The sequence below is a fragment of the Teleopsis dalmanni genome, chromosome 1 (genome assembly GCF_002237135.1).
Source record: "Teleopsis dalmanni isolate 2A chromosome 1, ASM223713v2, whole genome shotgun sequence".
Classification (NCBI taxonomy): Eukaryota; Metazoa; Arthropoda; class Insecta; order Diptera; family Diopsidae; genus Teleopsis; species Teleopsis dalmanni.
The window spans coordinates 133,974,337-133,997,683 of record NC_051846.1 but is presented as its reverse complement, the minus strand read 5'-3'; the positions used below and the strand labels follow the sequence as shown (position 1 = coordinate 133,997,683).

Sequence of the window (23,347 nt, the reverse complement as noted above, 5' to 3'; positions counted from 1 at the left end):
GTTTCCAGCAAAATTTGTGCCTTTTTCCAAAAACGAGACCTGATCCCAAGCCATGAATTTTGATTTCGTCAAATACATGGTACTATCGAACAAGTGAACAGAATAACTAACGATATAAGAAGCGCTTTTGCTTTGGTGTCTTTTTAGATGTTGCACTATAAAGCATGACATGAGGGCCTGATCCACAAAAAAACGAAAAATAGTTCCGCAAAAATCACACACAGTACTGGAATCATACTTGAAGACAGATCCTTCAGAGTAACGTTTCAAATTAAGTAAAGACTTCCCTATAACTACAGGTGTTCCTTAAGGCAGCGTTCTTGGTCTATTCGTGAACCTCGTCTTTACTTCGTGTATCCCCACAAATACCAATTTAGTAACATCAACATTTACTGACGATACACCTATTTCGTTCCGACATAAAAATGCCACAATTGCTTTCAGTCAACTTCAAAATCATTTATGCTTCGTAGAAAGATGGTTGTCACTACGGCAAATTAAAGTCAATGACAAAAATATCGTCATTTACCATTCTCTCTTAACAGATCCTCCTCACCAACTATCACTTTCAACGGATTTGTACTTCCGCAAAGAGAAATAGTCACGTACCTTGGTACTTACCTTGACAAACCTTTAACTTGGTGAACTCTCTCGAGTTCGAGAGGATAAGGCAGAAACATATTTCAAATTTTGCAAACCATGTAAATGCGCTGGCTAGACCTCTTGCTAATATGACAAACTCCTCTAGACTGAAACGGAATTATAGACCCGCCATCCTGTTTTCCTAATGGTCACTCTGATTAATTTAACTTATACGCCGTGATATCTAGTAAATAAACCCTGGCTACTTATTCAGAGGTCCCTTCAAATAGTTTATAAATTATTATATTATCATTATGTTAAATGAAAACAAAATATGTATTTTTTGACAATATTTACATTTTCAAAGATAATATAAGTTATTGAATTACTCGCTTAAACCACAGCTCATCCCATAAATATGAACGTAAAGGAAAAAAGTAGTATAAACGTTTTCTGTTCGGTCCTGCGCGCTCTAATGACAAATAATGCTCGCAACTGCCACTTCGCATTGGTAATCTGTGAAAATATGGACATCACTAACTTAGAAAACTTTTGTTTAGAAAACACTACAAAGTCCTTTTACCTGAACCCTAGTGACCTGTTTAAACTGTCCGAGAATATACTAATCACGTTAATTCGTATAAATACGAATTAACTCTCTACAATCTAAGAGAACCAAGCTTCTATTTAACAAAATTGAGTCCACAGATGTTTCTCTGCGATATGCATGTTAGGATTCAGATTCAGTTCATTGGTTTTGTTGTAATCCAGTTATCTAGTGTTTTTAGGTCTAATAATAAGTAATAAGACTGTTAGGTGTTACGTGATTGTTTATTCAATTGGTAACACAGATTTGTTTATGTCAAAAAGAAAATTCAAGAATTATTTAAATATAACATGGAAGTAAAACTTAATAACTCTAAAATGAATCGGCACAACAAAAGAAAACACAGCGTGAAATAACTATGCTTACAAAAAAAAATAATCTGGAATAAAAGTATTTTAAAAAGTATTTTAAAAAGTATTTTTTAGTAAACTAAAGAATATATTTACAACTATATTGATTATAATATATATCTTTCTTTGTCATTTAAGGGATGCAAGTCAATAATATGTTCATCAAATGTGCCAAATATTCAGGATATTAAAGAGTACTCAGAAATTGGGTTACGTTGTGATCTACACTTTCGAGTAATGAAATAAAAAATTGTGCAATGCTGCGACAGTGAAGTATCATTTAATTGTTTGAATTATTCAATTAGCGGACTAGTTTAAAGTCAAAAACAAATTTTTGTTACATCTGTCTTATATAGTACGTAGGGAATGGGTCGGATTTAAAACATGTGTATATATGATTTGATTGATGCAATTAAATTTTTTACTTTAATGACGAAATTCACTTTGTGCAATTAAATACTAAAAACTGCCAGTATCCCAATTGCTGAATGGGAAATATCAAAATTAATTAATACTTTACATAACCCATTCTTAATTAGCTCTTTGTTAATGCTTATGGCCCACTTATTAGATGATCTATGCTATTTTCATTATCCGATTATCATCGTCCGATTTCAAAAGGAATTAAAATACAGCTTCAACATCTAATATAAATGTTAACTCATTTGATTAATAAGTTTGATCATTTCCATATTTCCATATTTCCCAAACGGAACTTAATTGCATTGCAATAATCTATAACAATTTAAGATTCAACTTCGTTTTTTATTTGATTATTTGAGGAGCCGTTGCTTGTATTTGATGTATTCAGATTGCAGAAATCAAAGTGCTTCCGATGTACATCGTTATAAGCATTAATTGAAGCGTGTTGTTTTTTTTGAGTGATTACACAAAGCATTTCAAACCAAAGTTCCTCGGTAAATTCCATTGTTCCCGTTTGCATTTTATTTCGAGGTGTCATGTTTACCAATGATCGAAAATTTTCTACAATATCCACCAAAGAGTTATGAAACGTCGAAACCTCCGAACCTAACATAATACAAGACTAAAATTAATTTTATAAATTCTTAGAACATGTATTTACCTTTCAAGTTTGGAAATAAAAAGCTATTTATAATATGATCCGCTTCAGAAGCTCGACTTTTTTTCAGATGTTGTTGATTACTTGTCTGTCCCAAATAAACCCTCATTTTTGATTTTTTGAAAAATAGTTTTAAAGTGTTATCGACACGCTTTTTTTGGTTAATTGCAAAATCAAATCGGTTTGCACGATTTATAAAAAACATTATATTTGGGAAGTAGTCACTTAAAAATGGAGGATTTTCTTGTTTTGGTTTCATTTCCGCTGCAAATTGCAGTAATCTTAGAAAATTTATATTTAAATAATTATCTTGCACCACAATAACAAGGTGACAAACAGAGAGAAAACTTATTATTTGGCACAAATCATCTAGTTCATTTGAAACCATATCTTTTTTATATGAGTTGCACATAAGAGGTGGACTATCAATTAATATCATTCGGTCAGATGTTATAAACATATGGGTTGACTCAGTACGACATCGTCCAGAATATTTATTAGATTTGACTTTTGTCGGAAAAATATTACCCTCCTCTACAAACATTTTGTTATAATAATCATAATCCGGATTTTCGTTCGCCAAAAAATTCATTACTGTTGACTTTCCAACTCCCTTTGAAAAAAATCATGTAAACATTATGTATGTATTTTTAAAAAAAAATATTATTAAATACCTGTGTGCCAATAACACCAATTACTAAAAAATCTGTATTTGTAGACATCAGTATTTTTTTAACATTGGTATTAATTTGACCAGTTGAAGAAATAACAGTAGTAGGTCTAGTCATCTGAGGCAAAGATTCAACAGGTTTACTAAATATAGTTTGAACTCTATCGCTTAATTCTTTAGTAATGTTAGGGCTTGTTCTATTAAACAATGGACTTTGACTAGCCTCGGTGCGCGTTACTATTATCGTCTTTTGTGGTATTTGTGAGGCAACATCCATGTTGGAAGTGACTTCTGCTTCATAGTTTTCTAATTTAGCCTTCAACAAAATTTTTGGCTGTATTTCATTTTCCGAATTTCTAAGACGACTGTCGCCGTTCTATTTTATAATTATAAAAATTTTTATTTTTGTCATTCAATAAATATTTATAAATACCTTATTTTTATTACGATACCGCCTTCGTTTATCATACATAACCAACCAAGAGAATCTGGAACAGAAATCAAATTAAAAGTCTTTAGTTATTTCGAGCTTGTTATAAATTTTGTACAACGTATAACAGAGTTGTATTTTTAACAAACATAGAACTTATGCGGTTTTTGCTAGGTCAATCTTGAGTACATTTTGGACTAATTTACGTGTTATAGTACGTTTCCACTGCTTACTTAGTAAGCTAAACTTACTAAGCGAATTTTATTAATTATATATCCGTGCTTTTTCACTTACGTTAGAATATAGTAAACAAAATTCGACCAAAATTATTCCAAATCCATATCGAAGAAAATTCATTTATATATATTAAAATTATTTTTTCACTTTTCCATCATAGGTTAAAAATGCAGTAAAACTGGCACGATTACAAAGAATAACTTTTGTCTATATAATAATAGATAATGCTGAAAACAAGATAAGATTGGAGAAATCTTTTATATTCTATTATATAAAATTAAATAAAATATTCTCCTACCAGAATTCTATATTGGATGTTAAAACTATGGAAATGCTGCCAAATAGAAGTATCAATAGACGTTTTCGGTGGCTCGCAAGTGTGGCAATAAATGTATGCTGGCCTATATTCGTTAAGCAAGGCATTGACATCACTGTTGCAATCTGTCAAGTGTTATGTTTTGGCAAATAGCAAATCTTTTATACGTGCACATCACATTTTGCATAAAAATAAATAGTTAATATAAAATTGAAAATGAATACAGATTTAAAAAGAATGGTAAGAATGTTAGAAATTTCAAAATAAAACACTAAAAATTTTACTTTTTTTACCCAATTTTCAATTTTATGAAATTTTTGAATTTTGTTTGAATTTTTGTTTACATATGCTTTTTGACATATGATTGCAATATTCGTTGGAATTTACAATAAAAGTTCAGAATAGTTCGCTTATTGCATTGCTAACACTTTTCTCTTTACTGGCCGAAGTGTGTAGCCACTATACAACTACTGGCATATATAGAGAAAATAGTGTTGTTGTTTTGCGTACATTTCAGCCAGCATAGGCCAGCAAGTTGCTGTTTTTTGCCATACTTGCGAGCCAGCAAAAACACGTAATATTAAATTGTAGATGGACGATTGCATTAAAAAATATATATTATATAATATTGTTAAAATAACAAAATAAAATTAATTTATTACTTTTTTGCAATTACTTCTGGTTTTGCGACAGAATAAAAATAAGACTATATTTTTAAAAGGCGTACTCGTGATATTTAAAGACTTACAACAAATCTCATAAACAAATGTTGCGATAATATTAATTTCTATACTTTTAGATATCACAATAAAAGATTCAATAATTTATTTAAAAACATTTAACAAATATAGTTTGCATAGGAAAAAACAAAATTTTTGGACTTCCAGAAACAATATAGTTTCGCTTTGATTTCTTTAAATGAATTATAAAATTGTTTATTTTCCAGTTAGTTATGCAGAAGAAAGAAAATAAAGAAGAAAATATCTGTATTTTTTATATTTTTACAATTAGTGACAAAGTGGGGATAGAAATTTTAAATAAAATTAATAACAGAAATTTCCATATTTTGAAAAACTGACCGTAATAAAAATTTTGGAATATGTTGGACTAATTAAAAAAGAAAATAGAAAATTCAGTGCTATTATTGAAATTGTTGAATACAACGGAAAGCAAACATCCAATCTTATGTGTTATTTGTGCAAATATTTTCATTGCAAACTCTTTTCGTTATATTAAAGAATGTACGCTGCTTAATACGCAGAACCATATGTAAAACTTGAGTTAGGTAAAAAGCAGCAATGAAAACCATTAGCTTCTATTTTAAAAGGCTCTTAGCCTTTGATGAATCAAAGTAATCGAGCAATGTTCTTCTCATTAAATCAAAACATACTCAATAGTATTTAGGTCTGGTGATTGATGAAATCTGGCGTGGTGCATAACATAGCAACCATTCCTTTATATGCTCAGAATCTTTGCTCTGTTCAAAGATCTAAGACATAATCTCTTTACAAACGGTTGTTGTGTGCTTTTATATTGAAGTTATTATAGTACTCTAACAATTAAGGCCAAATATTCAACACCAGCTGCTTCTATTCCTTCTCAAACGCTGCCACCGGCGGCGAAACTAATTCGATTATCAAAAACTTATTTTACTAAACTCTACTTTTCCGCACGTTCTCTCGGTTGCAGCTAACATCTCGATAGAAAAGTGTTTTTAGTTGTCCCCTTCCAGACATATGTTCGTCTATAGCATTTTAATTATATTTTGTAGACATTTTACACACTGAAAAATCGTACATTCAATGGCTTTACTATTTCTCAATAGCTTTACTATTTCCTTGCAATTTGTTATTACTGAAATTTTATATAACTCTTAATGATAATAATAATAACTCACTTAATAATAAATTTAGTGAAACAAAAAATAAAACGGTATTACATTCTTAAGAAATTGAAGAAATTAAAACGTATTTTTCTTATAAAATATGCAGTAATATTTCCGATAAAGTGCATATTATTTGTTTTTGATTTAGTTAAAATATAATAAAACTATTATGTATTTAAATTGTTTATATATTTGTAGAAGGGGAATCTACAATACCAAATATCAGCAATGACTTTTACAACTTATGACTACTAGAAAACATGATCTCTTTTAAACTAACACTTATGTTTACTGTTTACTTATGGAAAAAACCTATTAGACAAGAGCTCTGAAATAAAATGCAAAATACGCAGAAACTTTTCAAAAATTATATGAAATTTTTCGGAAAACGAAAAATTATTGAATTGGAGAGATCATTTGGCGACTCTGCAATAAAAACTCATTTTATATTTCGATTTGCGACATTTGCATTGCTATGACTGGGATTTAATATCCCGCCCCTAAAGCGTAAGCAAAATTACTAACTAAGAAATCGGTGATGTCCGCAAAAAATAACTAATTGAAGTAATCATTGATCGGAAAATTGGGAATTAGTGGAAGAAAACTCTGGGATGTGTACAGAGTGATCATCAAAAAAAATCCGAAACCTTCATCAAGTTGTAGGCTTTAAGGCTGCTTAAAATGGATAACATGAACTGATCAAAAATCGGTGGACTTACTGAACAAACTAAAACATAGCAGCTGGAAAAGATAGCTCAAGCGATCTCGTCAGATGGTGGAAATGACTACTCGTCATTTCCAGAACACACGTTGGTGGTCAACAGGAATATATAATTTTAAACAGATGTTTAGAAAATTATTTGACCTGGCGAAACGCACTTACAATTGGGGGCATACAAACAGTAACTTTGGCAGTTCAAGAACACCGCACGTACTTTAAAACGATCTTCCAGAAAAATTATTTATGTTTAATTATTTGTAATTAATTTTTTGAGACTGGAAGTACCAAAGGTGGAACTCATACCCCACCAAATTGAAACTCAGCGTCAGCGTTCATTAGCCAACTGAACCAAAGCCGTACTTGACTTGTATGTTCGCACTTTGATTTTTTTTGTTCGAAACATCTCAAAACAGCTGTATGGTCAACAATAAATATAATTAATTCAAATAATATAAAAATAGTTTTTGTTGCTGTAGTTCACTACTTTTCGAAACCTCTCTACGAAACCTATTAGTTTCTATTTAGTAAAACAGTCATTTTCGTCTTAATTAACTTTAAATTACAACTTATAGAAAAATTTTCTGTAAACAAAAGAAAATAATTTAAGACTAAGTGTTTATTTAACGAAACGAAGGAGTTTCTGGATGATATCCACATCTAGGGTAACATTGTAAATTAGGAAGATCATACATCAAACAACTGATATTGACCCAAATATCATTAGTTATGAAAAGATTCATTGAACAATAAAGAATTTCGTTCATATCCAGTTTCAAATTCTGAGGATCGGACAGCATCATTATTGCTGAATTATAATAAGCTCATGATGCTAAGCATTTGTTCCCTGACTGAAAATAATTTTCAATGGTCTTGTCTTGTAGATTTCGACATAGACTTGGTAATAGGGACTATAATTAACATGTTACCACGCATATATAGGCTTGCATATCCCATTCTTCGTTTGGAAATGGGAGACTCCCCTGTTACCAGCATAGGAATGAGAGGCACTTCTCAAGGAGAAACTTTCCCTTCAATACCGTGGAAATTAGTTATAAACATTCTTTTTGACATAGTGAAAAATTAAGGGTGTCAAGTAGTTGCTTTGGGTAACAATGTAGTCATTCTCTCAAAGAGAAAACTTTACGAAACATATTTATGTGGTACACGTGCAAAGGTCTGGGAATAAATCCAACCAAAACAAATTTTAATCTTCACCCTTCTTTCTGTTAATGGAGTTGGAAATGTATGGACTTTGGAAATGTATGTAGATAAAGTAGTGTAATAGGGGAGATAAGGCAGTGAAATTTAAGCAAAGATGGAAATGAAGAAGAAAAAATAGATTTTGATAAGTTTACAAAATTAAAGTAGAAGAAGTAAAAAATAGAAGTTTGAGAAGATTGATAAGTTTGATAAATTTAATAAATTTGATAAGTTTGCAAAGTTAAAGTTAAACATAAATTCATAAAGACTAAATTTAATTTTTTGACTAAAGTTGTTTTTAACTTAATAAAAGTTTGAAGTTTAGTAAAAATATTAAGAATGTTTCTTTTTAGCGTTTTTTTTTTGTTTAAATAACATGTATTGGACGGGAAAATGAGTTTGAAACTCAATGTGAATGCAAGACTTCATAAAACTTTAGTAATTACTATACTTCTGCAAACATACTATTGAGCATAGGAACTTTAGCCCAATGACATGCATTGTACATCTGCGAAGCCATTGTCAGGCCTATTCTAGGCATAGTACCATACATTAAATCCATTAACAAAGTCCGACTGGCTACTGTTCCTGTTACGGGAGCCATCAAATCAACGCCGACAAAAACATTTTACACAATTCTAAGCCTTCCTTCAGTCAACCTTTTTGCTTTTCAGGCTACTTTCATTTCTGTGGTCAGGCTCAACTCCATCAAAACATGGAAGTATTTGAATCAGGTCCACTTAGCAATTACGTCAGCGCTCATCGACATACTAACATATATTGATGAATTACAAAACTCTTAACAAGAGCACAGACAAGACTGAAGCTTTGTACTGTGGAGCAGCTGCGAATCGGTGCATTTTTACTCGGACAGCTCCGAACTTGAAACACATGTGGCGGTGATTTGTTTTCGGCATTCCAAGCTTAGGAATGCCCATGAGATTGATCAAGAGTAATTAACACTTATAATTTTCAGTTTACTTTGACATCTCAGAAACTGTCAAGTCAATGAGATGGCTTTTCCTCCTACCTATCAGAAGACATAATATTATTAGAGATAGGAATTCCCACTTCCTTGTACAAAAGTCTTGCCGTACACATATACAATTAATGTACATACAGAAAATATCTGACACCTAGAATAAACTAGTCACATATCAAAACAACTACGGCCGAAACTTTGTTACAAGAGAACTATCACCTACCTAAGTTTAACAAGGAATAATCTTAATCTACTTACGTTCGTAATGACAGGTCATGACTAATAGGCTTGTATAGTTATAAATTTAACGCCGCCAGCAGAGACCCCTGCAGAAGTTGTCAGGATGAGGGCATATTAACAGTTAACTTGTTAAAAAATATCTACTTTGAAGAATTTGGAGAGCTAGTCATGGTCGATATAACAAATCTGTCTAGACTTATCATGAAAACCTGATAAGCTAAATTAAAAGGCTTAGCATTCAAGAGTGTCACAACTTGTTCTAGCAATTGCATTCTCAGTTTGTATATGCGATCTTTCTGTCACAGTTTATCGAAAGACATATTGAGAAATGTCTAAGAGCAGTGCGAAGAACACTTCTTTCTTTTTCAATTCATTTGCATTTATTTTTAAAACTCGAATAACATGCTCAATTGTCGAGTACTTAAATTGAATCCATATTCATGATTTGGTATCTAAGTTTTTGTTTAGATTATTTTTGCAGTGCTTTATAAATATTTTTGCATACGTCTGTATGTGGTAACATATATGGATTTGCCAGGTTTAGCTACTATTTTTACTTCTGCCTTCATCCAGAAACTGAGTACTTATTTCAATTTGAAAAATGTGTTAATAAGCCACCCAATAATCAACCAACATTTGCCGCTTCAAGTTTTTTGTTGCCTTTCATGAAGAGTAGTTTAAATTTTTATTGTGCGATAAGTTTGTTATGCAACGTTTTGGAAGAGTAAATTTTTAGAATTAAATTTTTCAAGTTTTACTGAGTGGAGATTCATCCATTTGCCATTTCGTCTAAGTTTGTCAAGTTCATCTAAGTTTGTCAAGTTCGGCTAAGTTTATCGATCACCAACAGTCTGATTTCATTATGATATTCGTTTATGATAATATCGTGCTCCATTGAAATTTAATTAATTATTGATTTAGGTTTTCAATCAGTTTGTTGGTTGATCAGGAAATATTTTTGTTCTTTATCAAGTAAATTGGGATCAGCATCTAACTCAATGCCCTCTTTGATTTTTATACAAATTTTAGAATTTAAGTTTTTGTCAGAATCAAGTAATTTCCATTCTGTCTGTCTTCTTGTTCATTTACCTTCTCTAAATTCTGAAGTAGAAGAAATTTAACGAATTGAGTGTAGGATTAGGACTTAAATTAAGTTTCCAATCATGAATCGGATCAATTTAATTTATAGTAAGAAATCTTACTAGTGTGTATCTTACAAATTTTTTATTCAGTTCATATATTCGTTTTAATAATAAATTAAAAAAAAATTAAATTAAATTTTAACTACATAACACAACAAAACATTATTCATTTTTAATAAGGATATAAAAGAAGTAACGAAAAATGTAATAATATTTTACTTCACACATTAATTTCTTCCCTAAAAGTAACGTCTGGGTTAAAAAAAAGCACAAATAACTCATTTTTTTTAAAAGATTATTATATTACTTGTAATTACTAGCAACAGTTTAAGTTAAACTTTCAACCTTAAATTAATGTTACATTTACTTGCGAATAATTCAGAAATATATTTAAAATATTCGTATTTACATATTCTTCAGTATATTTGATATAAATTTATTCATAACTTAAATCCTGAATGAATACTTACAATTCCAAACGTTAAATTTTCATATGATACTAAATCAAAACCAGCTCTTTGAATCATAGCTTGAAAATCTTCTTGTTTTGGAAATTTACGAATACTCTCTATCAAATACTGATACGGCTGCCATTGCCCTGCAAGTATCTGCCCCATAGGTGGTATAACTTGGAAGGAATACTGATCGTAAATCCATTGCATTACATCGTTATTCAACTGACTAAACTCTAAGCACAAAAAACGGCCCCCAGGTTGCAGAACACGATAAGCTTCTTGTAATACCTAAATTTAAAACACTTTTTTTAGAATTAAACACATTTATATACTTTTTACCTTATCTATATGTGTACAGTTTCGTATACCAAATGCTATTGTATACGCATCGAAACTACTATCTGGAAACATTAATTTTTCAGCGTCAGCACGTTGCCATTCAATAGATACGTTTGATAGGTTTTCTTGAGATATTTCCAATTGCTTTACACGTTCTTTACCTACATCCAGCATATGTTGATTTATATCGGACACAGTTACATGACTTTGACGTTTTTGTGGATTTGATTGATTTGCTAAACATTTTAAGTAGCGGAATGAAATATCTCCTGTACCCCCAGCCATATCCAACAATTTTGTTCCGTGTGTAGGGCCTAACCGTTCAATTAATATGTCTTTCCATATTCGATGTATGCCCCATGACATTACATCATTCATAAGGTCATAGGATTTTGCTACTTCTTCAAAAACTCTATGAACTATAAATTGTTACTTAATAAATTCAAATTTTAAGTAAATTCTGTAATTACCTTTTTGTTCCTTCTCACTTGTTTTAACGGTTTGAAAACCGAAATGCGTTGTGTCACTGTTAGTACTTGGATTATCTTTTGTATTACTGTCGCCTTGTGCAATATAACTTCTTTGAAAACCAATGCTTAAATCTATGTATTGTTTAAATTTATTAATTCTGCTTCCAAGGATTTTTAATCGAAAGTTCTGTGTAAGAGCCATATTTCCACGAACCAAACCGATAAATTACAATACTATAGAAATCTTTTATTTAAGTATCAGCTGCTTGACTGTGGTTAGGGTTGGTAAACATAAATAAAACTTTTTAGCAAAGAATACATTTCAAAGAACGAAAACTCTTCCCGCTTTAAGCGTAACGTTTTGAATACATGTGATTGATGATGCCACGATACATCAAATTCAAACAATACCTTACAAGAACGGCAACTCCATTGTGAACTAAAGTTTGTTTTTTCGAGCAACAACAATTTGCCGTGAAGCTCTTTAAGGTGTTACTGAAAAATGCACAAACAGCAGCTGCAATCATTGAAATTTTTCACCTTTTCAACTTTCTGCGATACGTCACGTATTTTTGAGAACGGAATATTTTGAAAAGTTTACAACGGCGTTTACATTGACCGAAAAAGGCTTGATTTGAATGAGACATTTGAAAGTGTTTACATTCGTTGTATTTCATTCGTTCTCATTTCAAACAACTGATTTTTCAACTTGCCTCTTGATTTGATTTTTGGCCTGTGCCAAAAAAATGTTGCATGAATATTAAATATGCCTTCAAACCTTACAATATAAACTGAAAACATATTTCTAACTTCGATTAATTACTTTTTGGGAAGTAAAAGTTCTAAAAAGATGTGCATCGTTTTCAAAAAAACGCAACCACCAAACATTTGTTTACCTTTTTTGTAAATATGTCAAAAACAGCTTTCTCAAACTGTTAAAATGCCATGAAGAGCTTTTACGTAACGCTTCCTGTTTATACACTTCTGAGTGCACTGAAACTAACTTACTATATATTTATATAGTATATATGCAGCTATAATCAAGCTGCACACAGCATCCTTTGTTTGATAAACAACGTTGCTCTCAGAGAAGTCAACTTAGATGACAAACACCACCACACTTATCTTAAGAATGCAAATCCCAGCATAATTGGCTTGGCTTAGTTAGATTTTGCTTGGCACTTTCAAATTAATTCCAGAAAAACCTTGTTGTGGTTTTAATTATAGCTCGGTGTATAACAACCGTACACATTTGTAAACTATCTGAAATTAGAAATCCTCTTTATTTAGGCAATATTTATTTATATTAAAATATGTCATTTCTTTTAAGGTGCCACATAATCGTGATCATATCATGAACCCTAATAAAATGATATCTTTACAATGTCATTTAAAATCTGAATAAAATATTCATATATTCTATACATAAACAATTTTATAATATTCATCAAACAGATGAACTAAAAATTTACAGAAAATATCTTGTGTAAATCTTGCATTAATTCTGGGAAATAATTGAGCCTATTTCATTTCATAACACTTCTTTTAATTAAACTTATCTAATATTCTTAAATACTTTAATATTTGTTAATTTATTTATAAATATATTTTATAATTATGATGTAAAATTACATAAAAATATTTCTACTAAAAATACTCATATGACGTCTAACAACGAATGCTACTAATCATACAGGAAAGTATGTAAACTAATAATATGTATCATTCACGGTTGAAATTTTCAATCCTGCTTTGTGCACATACATTTGTATTGTGTACGTTTTGTTGTTGCATTTGCATTTTGCTTACTTTATTTTCGTTGTCAAAACTAATTGCTAGAAAATAGTAATAGCAATTCAAGCCCTGTTGAAAAGCTTTAATTTTACCGAATACATGTATACAGACCAAAATCTGGTATACATACTTGAATATACACAGTGCGTTTTCGTAGCACCCATACTTGGTCTGCAACATGTAGCTTTGTCTATATCATGATTAACTGTAACATCTATGTATACAGTACAAAACTTCTTTTCAAAAATAATATGGCAACTTTATTTCAATCTATTACCTTAATGAAAGTAGATAATTTTTCAATTTGTTGTGTTTTGCAAACCACAGTTCAATGTTTAGAAATTAACAAATATTATAAAATTATTAAAAAACAATGAACGAAAATGAAGATCCATTTGGCATGATATGTCGAGCGTGTATGAGTAAAGATCAAATATTTCATTCAATTTTAGAAAGTGTAGATGGTAACAAATTGCGGATTTTTGAGATGCTTGGAACGACGACACCCCAAATATTTATTCAGATTAATGCTGCAGATAAACTACCAAAGATTATTTGTAACACGTGTTTAAATAAACTAAATATAACATATAATTTTCAACAAATGGTGATAACTTCGGAGAAGCGTATGCGATCTCTGCTTTATGTCGAGCCGAATGCAGGCTTACAAAAAATGCATTCATTGGAAGACCCTCTAGTTGAAAAAGAATTATTTCACGTATCAAACAATTCACTAAAGCAGGGAATTATAAGCGAAGATAATTATTTCGAGTTCTCAAATTTCATTAAAAAGGAGGAAGTGTCAGAAGGAAGTCATGATTTAACAAATTTCGTATCTGAATGGACTCACCAAAGGTAAACTTACCTAAATTTTCAATTTTAATATTAATATGTCTATAAATTTTTTTAGTGAAGAACATGAACAAAATATATTAAAAGTTGACAAACCAAATAAACCTCAAAGCACGGAAATTTGGAGCGCACTACCTGATGAGGAGTACAGCGAAGAAATTGAAAAGTATTTTAACTTTATAATAGTAATATTAAAAAACTATTTGCTACAATATTTTTTAGACCTGATGAACGTAATAGACGTAACGCACAACATCCTTGCTTAGAATGTGGTAAGATTTTCGACCGTCCATATCGCGTTAGGCGTCATATGGCAGTTCATTCAAAGGAACGTCAATTCGAGTGTAAAATATGCAAATATCGATTTTCAAAAGAAATTCAATTAACAGCGCATATTATATCACACAGCGATAATTTGGAATCAAGAAAACGTAGATCGCCGGAAGGATATAAGTGTCAAGATTGTCCACGCCGATTTGAAAAACATGAATCACTTTCGGCCCACCGGCAATGTCATAAGAAGATCGAAGAAACTGATAAAATGTTTCAATGTGATGTATGTCAGGAAAGATTTGAAAAGTTATCACTCCTTACCAATCATATGCAAAAGCACCCAGATTGTCCTAAGTATAAGTGCCACATATGTGATAAAATTTTCTATGTGAACGCATTGCATATTGAACATCTAAATAAACATGGAATTCAAAAAAAACATGTTTGTGTTTACTGTAATAAAGGTAAAAAATTTTTAAAATATGGTCGATTGAAGTCTTTCTATATTATACATGTTTTAAGCTTTCCTCCAAAATAGTACACTTAAAGAACATATAAGAGTACATACTGGTGAAAAACCTTATTTATGCCCTCAATGCGGAAAAGCTTTTCAAAACGGTAGTAATCTGCGTCAACACTTACTAAGACACTCTAATGAAAAAAAGTATCAATGTCCAGAATGTCCTAGTAAATTTGCGTGCCAATCAGATAGAATAAAACACATGTCTATGCACCGAAATATCAAACCTCATAAATGTGATATATGTGGCTCAAGTTTTACTCGATCTTACACTCTTGCAAAACATAAGCGCATACATTCTGGAGAGCGACCGCACAAATGTGATCAATGTAGTATGACGTATGTAGAAGTGATTCATATTTAATCCTTATTAATTATATAAATAATTTTTTAAGATTTGTGTTTATTGATCACATGAGACGACACATGCGAACTCATACCGGCGAAAAGCCCTACAAGTGCAAATTTTGTGATCGTGCTTATGCTGAAAGTGGAGATTTAAACAAACACATGAGAACACATGTAGGTGAAAAAACTTATATGTGCAACCAGTGTCCAGAAGCGTTTAAGTACCAAGCAGAATTACGAGAGCACCAAATAAGTCACTATAAAGAGAAACAAATAAATTCTGAAATTTCCATGTAATCAATTAAGAACGGAACTTTTTAATATATTCGAAAGTTTTTATTGTTGTTTATTGTCATATATGTTTTTTGCTTATATTAGATATTACCAAGGATTGATAGTCGCTGTGTGGGAGTTGTATATTAATTGCCACACCTGACACAAAAGCCTGCGCCATGTTTTTAAAAATGAGTTCCTTATAGTTTTACTAATAGAGCCCATAATCTATTAAACCATATATGATATCAATCAGCAACGTCTTCGTTGAGGTTATTATGTAAAGATGTAATTAAGGAAGGAATTGAAAATAAGATTTTATAGTGTTTCGATTTTTCTCTTTGATAAAACGCACTATAATTATAATTCACAATAAACGCTATGACGATCAGCACAATTTGCACTATAAGAACAATTTAGCAGCGTTTTTTTTAGTCATCTGTTCGCCACTAAAGCCAAGCAAAGATAAGACCTGTATCATTCTTAAGCACGCCTTAAGCAAAAATAGTTTTTGGGCTTGCAAGATTCGTGACCCAAATCAATCTCTCTTCAATAACTGGGCGGAGCGATGTCACTATAAAATTAATGATGCTGTGGAATTTTATTGACCGTCATACATTTGCAGCAAAACTAACTGGTAACCGAACTCGGTTATCGCTAAATGTTGGAAAGGATGCTTCTGGACTGTTGTGCAAGTTGAGATTTTGCTTTTGAAATTTTAGTTTCATAGTTCGTCTCTTGGTCTTCACCACCGGGATAGGCAGCTTTGACCCGATCTGTACGTATTGGTTTTTCTTTCCGTAAAATTGAGTTCAATTACCTTAAATGGTCCATCGTAAGGTGTCTTGAGGTGGTTGAATAGTAGTATGACTTAGATATACATGAAAAGATTTTTGCAGATCCGGTTGTACAAGTGTTATTGATATGGAGTGGTTTACGGTAAGTACCAGTCTTAGTTGATTCATTACGTCTTCCAGTGTTTGTACAAATTCCGAATTGGGAATGTTTTTACTCGAAATTTACGGAGTCAAGTTGGCGTTCTCTCCCCTTTGGAATATAGTGGTGAATGTACTGTTATCGCATATGCGGATGATATTGCGTTAATAGTTACCGAAAAATATGTTACCACTTTAAGAGATATCCAATCCTAGCCGCATTTCTAATGAGCTTAATGCCTACCTTGGATCTTTTTCTGACTACTACACCAAGTAGAAAATTAAGCTCAACCCGACAAGATCTCTGCTATAACCTTTCTAGGCCAGCAGCGAGATCGTCGCAGAGGCTTTGTTACCTCTAACATTAAGTTAACGCTCAACCGTTCTCCCATTCAGTTTGTTCCTAAGCTAAAATATCTTGGCATTGTCCTTTCTTCACAACATAATTTTATCCCTCACTTCGATCACGTCATTTATAACGCTTAACGTTTAGACACATTCAACTCAAAAATGCTCTTCAAACACACAACCAGTCTAGTTGCAAAGTTAAACTGCTCTGCTATAAACAACTTATTTGCTCCAACACTTATACTTGCCTACGCATTCGACATTTAGTCTGCAATCTTTTCCGCACAAATGTAAAGAATCCGCCTATTTGAGCGGAAACTTTTTCGTTATTGCACCAACTACAAGCCTGACGGCAAGCACTTCCCTATCTCTGTTCTTTATGACAATACCAAGATCACTCGTGCTGACGAGTACTTTTTGACACTCGCCCGTAGGCACTTCACCTGGATCGGCGACCTCTCCCCTGACGTCTCCATCCCTAATACCCTTCCTGATATACATCATTCAAGCCTTGCACTACAAACCCACTCAATACTTGTCCCACTACTTCAATGAGTGCGACCGTAACCTCCACACCATTCCCCTTTATAACTGCGGTTTTCGTGACCGCAGTCACAAAGTTTATCGCTACTCTCACTCGCATGTATGCGCTTTAAACCCACTCCCTTCACCATCACCTTATCTCCTTAATTCACGCCCCTGCTTTCTGGCTTAGATGAACCCAGCTAGATAGATATTAAGCCTATATGTTCACATCTCTCTCCCCTGATTACTGAAATGACGTTTCCACAATGCTGTGGAAATCTTCTCCATTCATTCGTAAGAGGTGGGTTCGAGTCTCACACAGTGGTTTTCAATGCTTTTCACCTACCGCAAAAAAGGTACAATTTTCCTGTTCGCTAGACCTTGCTGACATGCATAACATTAAATTGTTATTATAGTGCAAATTGTGAATGATTGTTATATGATTGTAAATGATTGTATTGTGAATTACAATTATAATTTATATTATCAAAGACAGAAAAAGAAACACTATATTGGTGACCCCGACACAAAAGTTCTTTTAAGAACTTTAATAAAGAAATTGTTGGAAGTTCAAGCTTGTTTGAAGCCCCTACTAAACAAACGAAGAAACAAATTAAAAAGACAATCGATTCAGTCAAGTTACAGAAACCAACAGAATATTCTTTATTATATTTAGAAACTATTCATATGATTTTGGGGTTGTCAAGTGCAACAAAAAATAAGAAATATAAAAATTAAGTTAGGGTTGTTAAAAATAAAATTATAAATGACATTAAATATAATTTGTAGTAAATATATATAAACTAATAACAATTATTTTGTTCTGCATGTGCATCAGTGCCGGGCACTCCCCTAGCACATTGTATGCAGTTCTTTCTCTTCTTTATAGTGACTTCATTTTACGTTACTAAATTATTACGCCAGTATAATGCCGAACACTGATGGAGCTAACCACGAGTCTGTAGATTAGGTAACAAAACAGTACACTTCATCAGACATTATCCAGATTTGTATTATTTATTATTATTCATACAGCACTTACAAAAATTATAGAATTTTACTTAAAATCTAAATTGACAATAACATATTTGTTGTGTGTCAGATTGGCATACAAAAGAAGGTGCATAATACTAACATTATTATTTATATAAATTCTTCAATAATTAATTTTCTGTAACTCAAAACAGTTTTCATAAATTTATACAGTTTATAAATATTGCTACCGTTTAATAAGATTTTCACTTCTTCTTCGGACAGAAATGCTTTATCAAAAAAAATACGCCTATGTTCTCTGAAAATTGGACATACACCAATAATATGGCATATATTTTATATTTCATGACGATTACACAAAGAACAATCACGATCAGATGTATTAAACTCTCTACCGTTCAGATTAAAAAGACCGCCTGTACATTTAAAAAGTAGGCTCGATATGTGCTGAGTGTTTTCGAAATAAAAATTATGCATAATGTCATATTGTAACTGTGGGTACATATCATGAGATCCCGACCTAGCATTCGTTACAAAATAATCGTGTTCCCTCCGTTCATATAAAGTTATAATATTTTTGTGCAATAGTTTAAGGTCCATTCTACTAAAACTGGTTATTGAAACACCCAGTTCTAAACACATATTTTCCCAATCTTTGGCCCAATATATACCTTTACTAATTATAAGTTCCGCTAATATTCGAGGAAGCCTTGTGGGGGGGAGATTAAGAATTTTTCTTACATATGCGAAAAGTGTTTGTATTGTGTCTAAGAACTGCGTCGGTAAACCCGTTTCTAAGTGGAGCATATAGTTGGGGGTGTTAGTGGGTAGAAATAGTATCTTTTTTATAAAAAATCTAAAAAGTTTTTCCACTTGATCATAGTGTTTGTAACCCCAAACTTGTGCACCGTAAAGTACAATCGAACGTGCTGCCGAGTAGAAAATTTTTAATTTATTTTTAAAAGTTATTTTAGGATTAGACAAATACTTTGTTTTTTTATTGTTAATTAAGTTTAAGTGTATAATAGAGGTTAGATTAAAAATATTATCAACAGTTAAGGTCTCCGGAATCCAGCTTGGTATTCATTTAATATATTATTGAGCTCAACCCAGCTATTCATACGCGAAAGTAGTATACCAGTAAATATTTTATATATAGAGTCCAGCAATGATAATCCACGATAATTAGAAACTATATTGGGATCTCATTTTTTAAACATGGGTTGAATTATCGATTTTAAAAACGAAGAAGGTATGACACTGTGAAGAAATATATAATTATATAGCGTAAGTAACTCGTTAAGGAAACCAGCAGGAGCATTTTTGTAGAACTCATAAGGAATACTGTTGTTACATGAAGCTTTATTAATTTTGGTGTTTGCAAGCACAAGCTGGAGTTCACGAAATTCAAAAGGAGAATCAAGGAAAGGATTGAGAAAAGGCGGAAGACACCAAGAGATAACTGGAAGGTCGGAATTGCATGTAAGCAGGAACTCATGGTGAATATGAAAGTCTTCACATTGTAAAGAATTAGCTACTTTGAGAGGACTGTTTTTCAAATTTTTTGCTAGATTCCACCAGTCAGAAGCATTTTTAACAGTATTAAGTGCTTCAATATTTTTTAATTGCCATTGAAGTTTTTCATTACGGCAGAGGTATGCATATCGAGATCTGAGTACAATGTAAGAAGTACGATGGGTATTCAGATTGTATTTTCGAACTAAATTAAAAATGAAACATTTTTTTTCTAAGTTCATGACACTGGCTATCAAACCATTCATTTTTTGGGTCAAAACGCTTTTTCAAAGTCTGGTTTCCCCACGCATCGCGAACTTTTTCAAGGAACATATCCAATTTAACATCAATCTGCATGTTAGAACTTATATAATCAGAACAAGTAGTCATTTCTAGCCGTTCTCTGTATCTACCTGCCAACTCTTCTTTCCAACGCATTTTTTTCGGAACTTGTACGTTATTTGGAATTACTTCCAAATTTGATGGAAAACGAAATTCAACGAAATTGTATTCTATACAAATGGAAGCGGTTTTTAGTTAAAGCGCCTAATCGAGGCACAAAAAGGATACAGCACGTATGATAGAGAATTGTTTGCCATTTACCAATCCTTATAACACTTTGTACACATGATTAAAAGTAGAAAGTGCACAATTTTGACGGACTGCAATTCAATCATTTTTACGTGGCAGCAAAATTTATCACTGAGGCATGTAAATATGATTTAACAATACTTGGTGCTTTCAAATTGTTAAAAACAGCGGCTTGGTTCACTACATATCGATATCATAGGGCCATTGCCGATGTCAAATCAATTCAGCTACTATATACCGACCATTGATTGCTTTACCAGATGGCCAGTTGCCACTCCTATGACCGATATTAATGCAAGCACAGTGGCGGCAACATTACTGAAAGGCTGGATTCCACATTACGGCGTGTCTCCCGAAATAATAATCGACCAAGGCTGACAATTGGAGTCAAAATTATTCAATAAACTCACGAGGCTAATTGGTACAAAACATCTTATAACAAGTTCACATCATCCGCAAGCAAATGAATTTGTCGAACGTTTTCACCGCATACTTAAAACATCTTTAAAGTGCAGATCCAAGCAAAGGTAGACTGTTGAACTAACAGTGATGTTGCTCGTTCTAAGAAACGTATACATAAACATCAAGACAACTCTTGTAGATTACCAGGCGAGTTTTTCGAAATTTCTGGTAAGGTTAGGTTAAGTTATACCAGCGATTCTCAAGGGATCCACTTAGGCCTATAGCCGCATTGTGCTACCGTATTATTAAAAAAAACCACCTTGAACCTTTGAAAACTTATAATGCTATTAAGAGGAAGGTCCTGAAGTTCGTCAAGATCCTCGAAAGAGAAAGCCCCTAAAGTGTTTAAGTGACGACGCGTATGTGCAGCACAGAAGCAAAGCAGGTGGGAGACACTTTCATCGTCCTCTCTGCAGGTATGGTTAAAAGGGAGATTTAATCTCCAAGCATGGTTACCTAAAACACGATGACCTGTAAGTTAATCTACCTCAAGACTGATATCTCTACGGGGCATCTCAATGAGATAGTTTAATTTTCTTTTATAAAAACATAACCAAATTGCATACAGATGCCTGCATATCGTTGAATCTTCCCGTCTTTTATTAAAAGGTTCGACACAGGAAGAACTCAATGCCAGTTTACATAATGTCAACGATATGCCCAGATTGTTTACCATAGGTGTTTCGAGTGGTTTTCTGAAGCACCGCGTCTGGCTAAATTGTCTGCTTCTCATTTAGAAATGTGTAGCAGTCAAAGATTCTTGTAGATGTAAACTGGACTGAACTCAAGGACTTTAAAGCAGTAAGGACTTTAAACTTGAATCCAGTAATTAAGTGCTTTTATTATATAAATTTGTTAAGAAAGAACAGGTTACTAGCTCCCATTTGAGGAGAGCACCGCGACCATGATTGATCTTTTGTGCTATATAAATTTGTTACTTGAAACAAATCTACAAAGCAAATATAAAAAAGAGAATAAATGTCGAATGTGGTACTTGTACTGGGTCTGTATGGTCAATTCCCCGAGTCATATATGCAAGCCTAGTAAAGATTTGTAAGTGTCTAGTGACATTTCTTGGTTTATATTTTTCTTTCGTGTGTATTGAGAGTGCTTGCATTGCAAGTTCATCTTGTATTACTAGGTGTGTTTTGTTTGAGGAGATGGAATGCTTTACGCACCGCCAAACTGACCGTCGTCGGAAGGGTGTGTCCGACTCTCTAATATGAATGTGTAGTATACGGACTAAAACGCCCCCTTTTCGGCGAGACTTATTTCCCCTCGAATCGCTTTCGCATTACTTCGAGGAGGGTCTCTTTTGTATTGGCATTTCAAGCTACGCTCTTGTGCTTTTCAATCTGCGTCCAGATCACCACTTTTTCACCACATTTTCTTGGTATCTGCATTATTAATTTTTCTAGTTTCTGGTTCTCTGTTTCAGGTCAAATTTCTTCGTTTTAAGAACTTGAAACACTCTCATCTTTTCCACTATATTTTCGGGGTTTAGAGGTCCAATCTGTGCTATTATCTCTTTTCTATTTGTGAGCTACGTATTACAGTTATAGAAGGTGTACTCTGCATCGTTTTTTTTTTTTGACAGTAGGTGGAAGCATCGAAAGCCACCATGTGAGACTTGAACCCATTAAACCACCTCTTAGGAATGAATGAAGAAGATTTCCACCGCATTGTGAAAACTTCATTCCCGTGATCAGGGGAGAGAGATGTGAACATATAGGCTTAATATCTATCGAGCTGGGTTCATCTAAGCCAGAAAGCAAGGGCGTGCATTAAGGAAACTGGGTTATAGAGAAGGGGGTAGGGTTAGAGCAGATGACCGGGGGTGCGGTTAGCGGTAAACTTTGTTACTGGGGTCACGAAAGCCGCGGTTATATAAGGGAATGGAGTGGAAGTTACGGTCCCCCCATCGAAATAGCAAAAACAGATATTGGGGGGGTTTAAAGTGCAAGGCAAGAAGAAGGTCTTCAGGGAGGGTAAAAGGAATAGAGACGTCAGAAGGAAGGTCATGGAGCCGGGAAAGGTATTTACGGGCGAGTGGCAAAAGATACTCATCAATGCGAGTGATCTTGGCATTGTCGTAAAAGACAGAGATGGGGAACTGCTTGCCGTCAGGCTTGCACTTATAGTTGATGCAATCCCGAAGAAGTTTCCGCTTAAACAGGCAAATTCTTTACATTTGTGCGGAGGAGATTGCAG

At 32.7% G+C, this 23,347-nt stretch overlaps 3 protein-coding genes across 3 annotated transcripts; 1 reads left to right on the top strand and 2 right to left on the bottom strand.

Moving 5' to 3' along the window:
- Window positions 1-1,664: 1,664 nt before the first annotated feature.
- On the bottom strand, window positions 1,665-10,966 carry LOC119668829 (protein SMG9-like). The gene is made up of 5 exons (XM_038078478.1): window positions 10,914-10,966; window positions 3,724-3,778; window positions 3,295-3,666; window positions 2,624-3,233; window positions 1,665-2,568 (listed from the first exon to the last, which is right to left on the bottom strand). Exons 2-5 carry the CDS (start codon window positions 3,760-3,762, stop codon window positions 2,285-2,287), a joined length of 1,305 nt encoding a protein of 434 aa, XP_037934406.1. The 5' UTR covers window positions 3,763-3,778; window positions 10,914-10,966; the 3' UTR covers window positions 1,665-2,284.
- LOC119668830 (2-methoxy-6-polyprenyl-1,4-benzoquinol methylase, mitochondrial-like) lies at window positions 10,804-11,979 on the bottom strand. Its single transcript, XM_038078479.1, has 3 exons — window positions 11,708-11,979; window positions 11,238-11,656; window positions 10,804-11,186 (listed from the first exon to the last, which is right to left on the bottom strand). Exons 1-3 carry the CDS (start codon window positions 11,907-11,909, stop codon window positions 10,884-10,886), a joined length of 924 nt encoding a protein of 307 aa, XP_037934407.1. The 5' UTR covers window positions 11,910-11,979; the 3' UTR covers window positions 10,804-10,883.
- A 1,820-nt stretch (window positions 11,980-13,799) lies between these two features.
- Window positions 13,800-16,091, top strand: LOC119668827 (zinc finger protein 331-like). Its single transcript, XM_038078477.1, has 5 exons — window positions 13,800-14,356; window positions 14,412-14,519; window positions 14,576-15,090; window positions 15,149-15,485; window positions 15,542-16,091. Exons 1-5 carry the CDS (start codon window positions 13,875-13,877, stop codon window positions 15,789-15,791), a joined length of 1,692 nt encoding a protein of 563 aa, XP_037934405.1. The 5' UTR covers window positions 13,800-13,874; the 3' UTR covers window positions 15,792-16,091.
- Window positions 16,092-23,347: the final 7,256 nt, after the last annotated feature.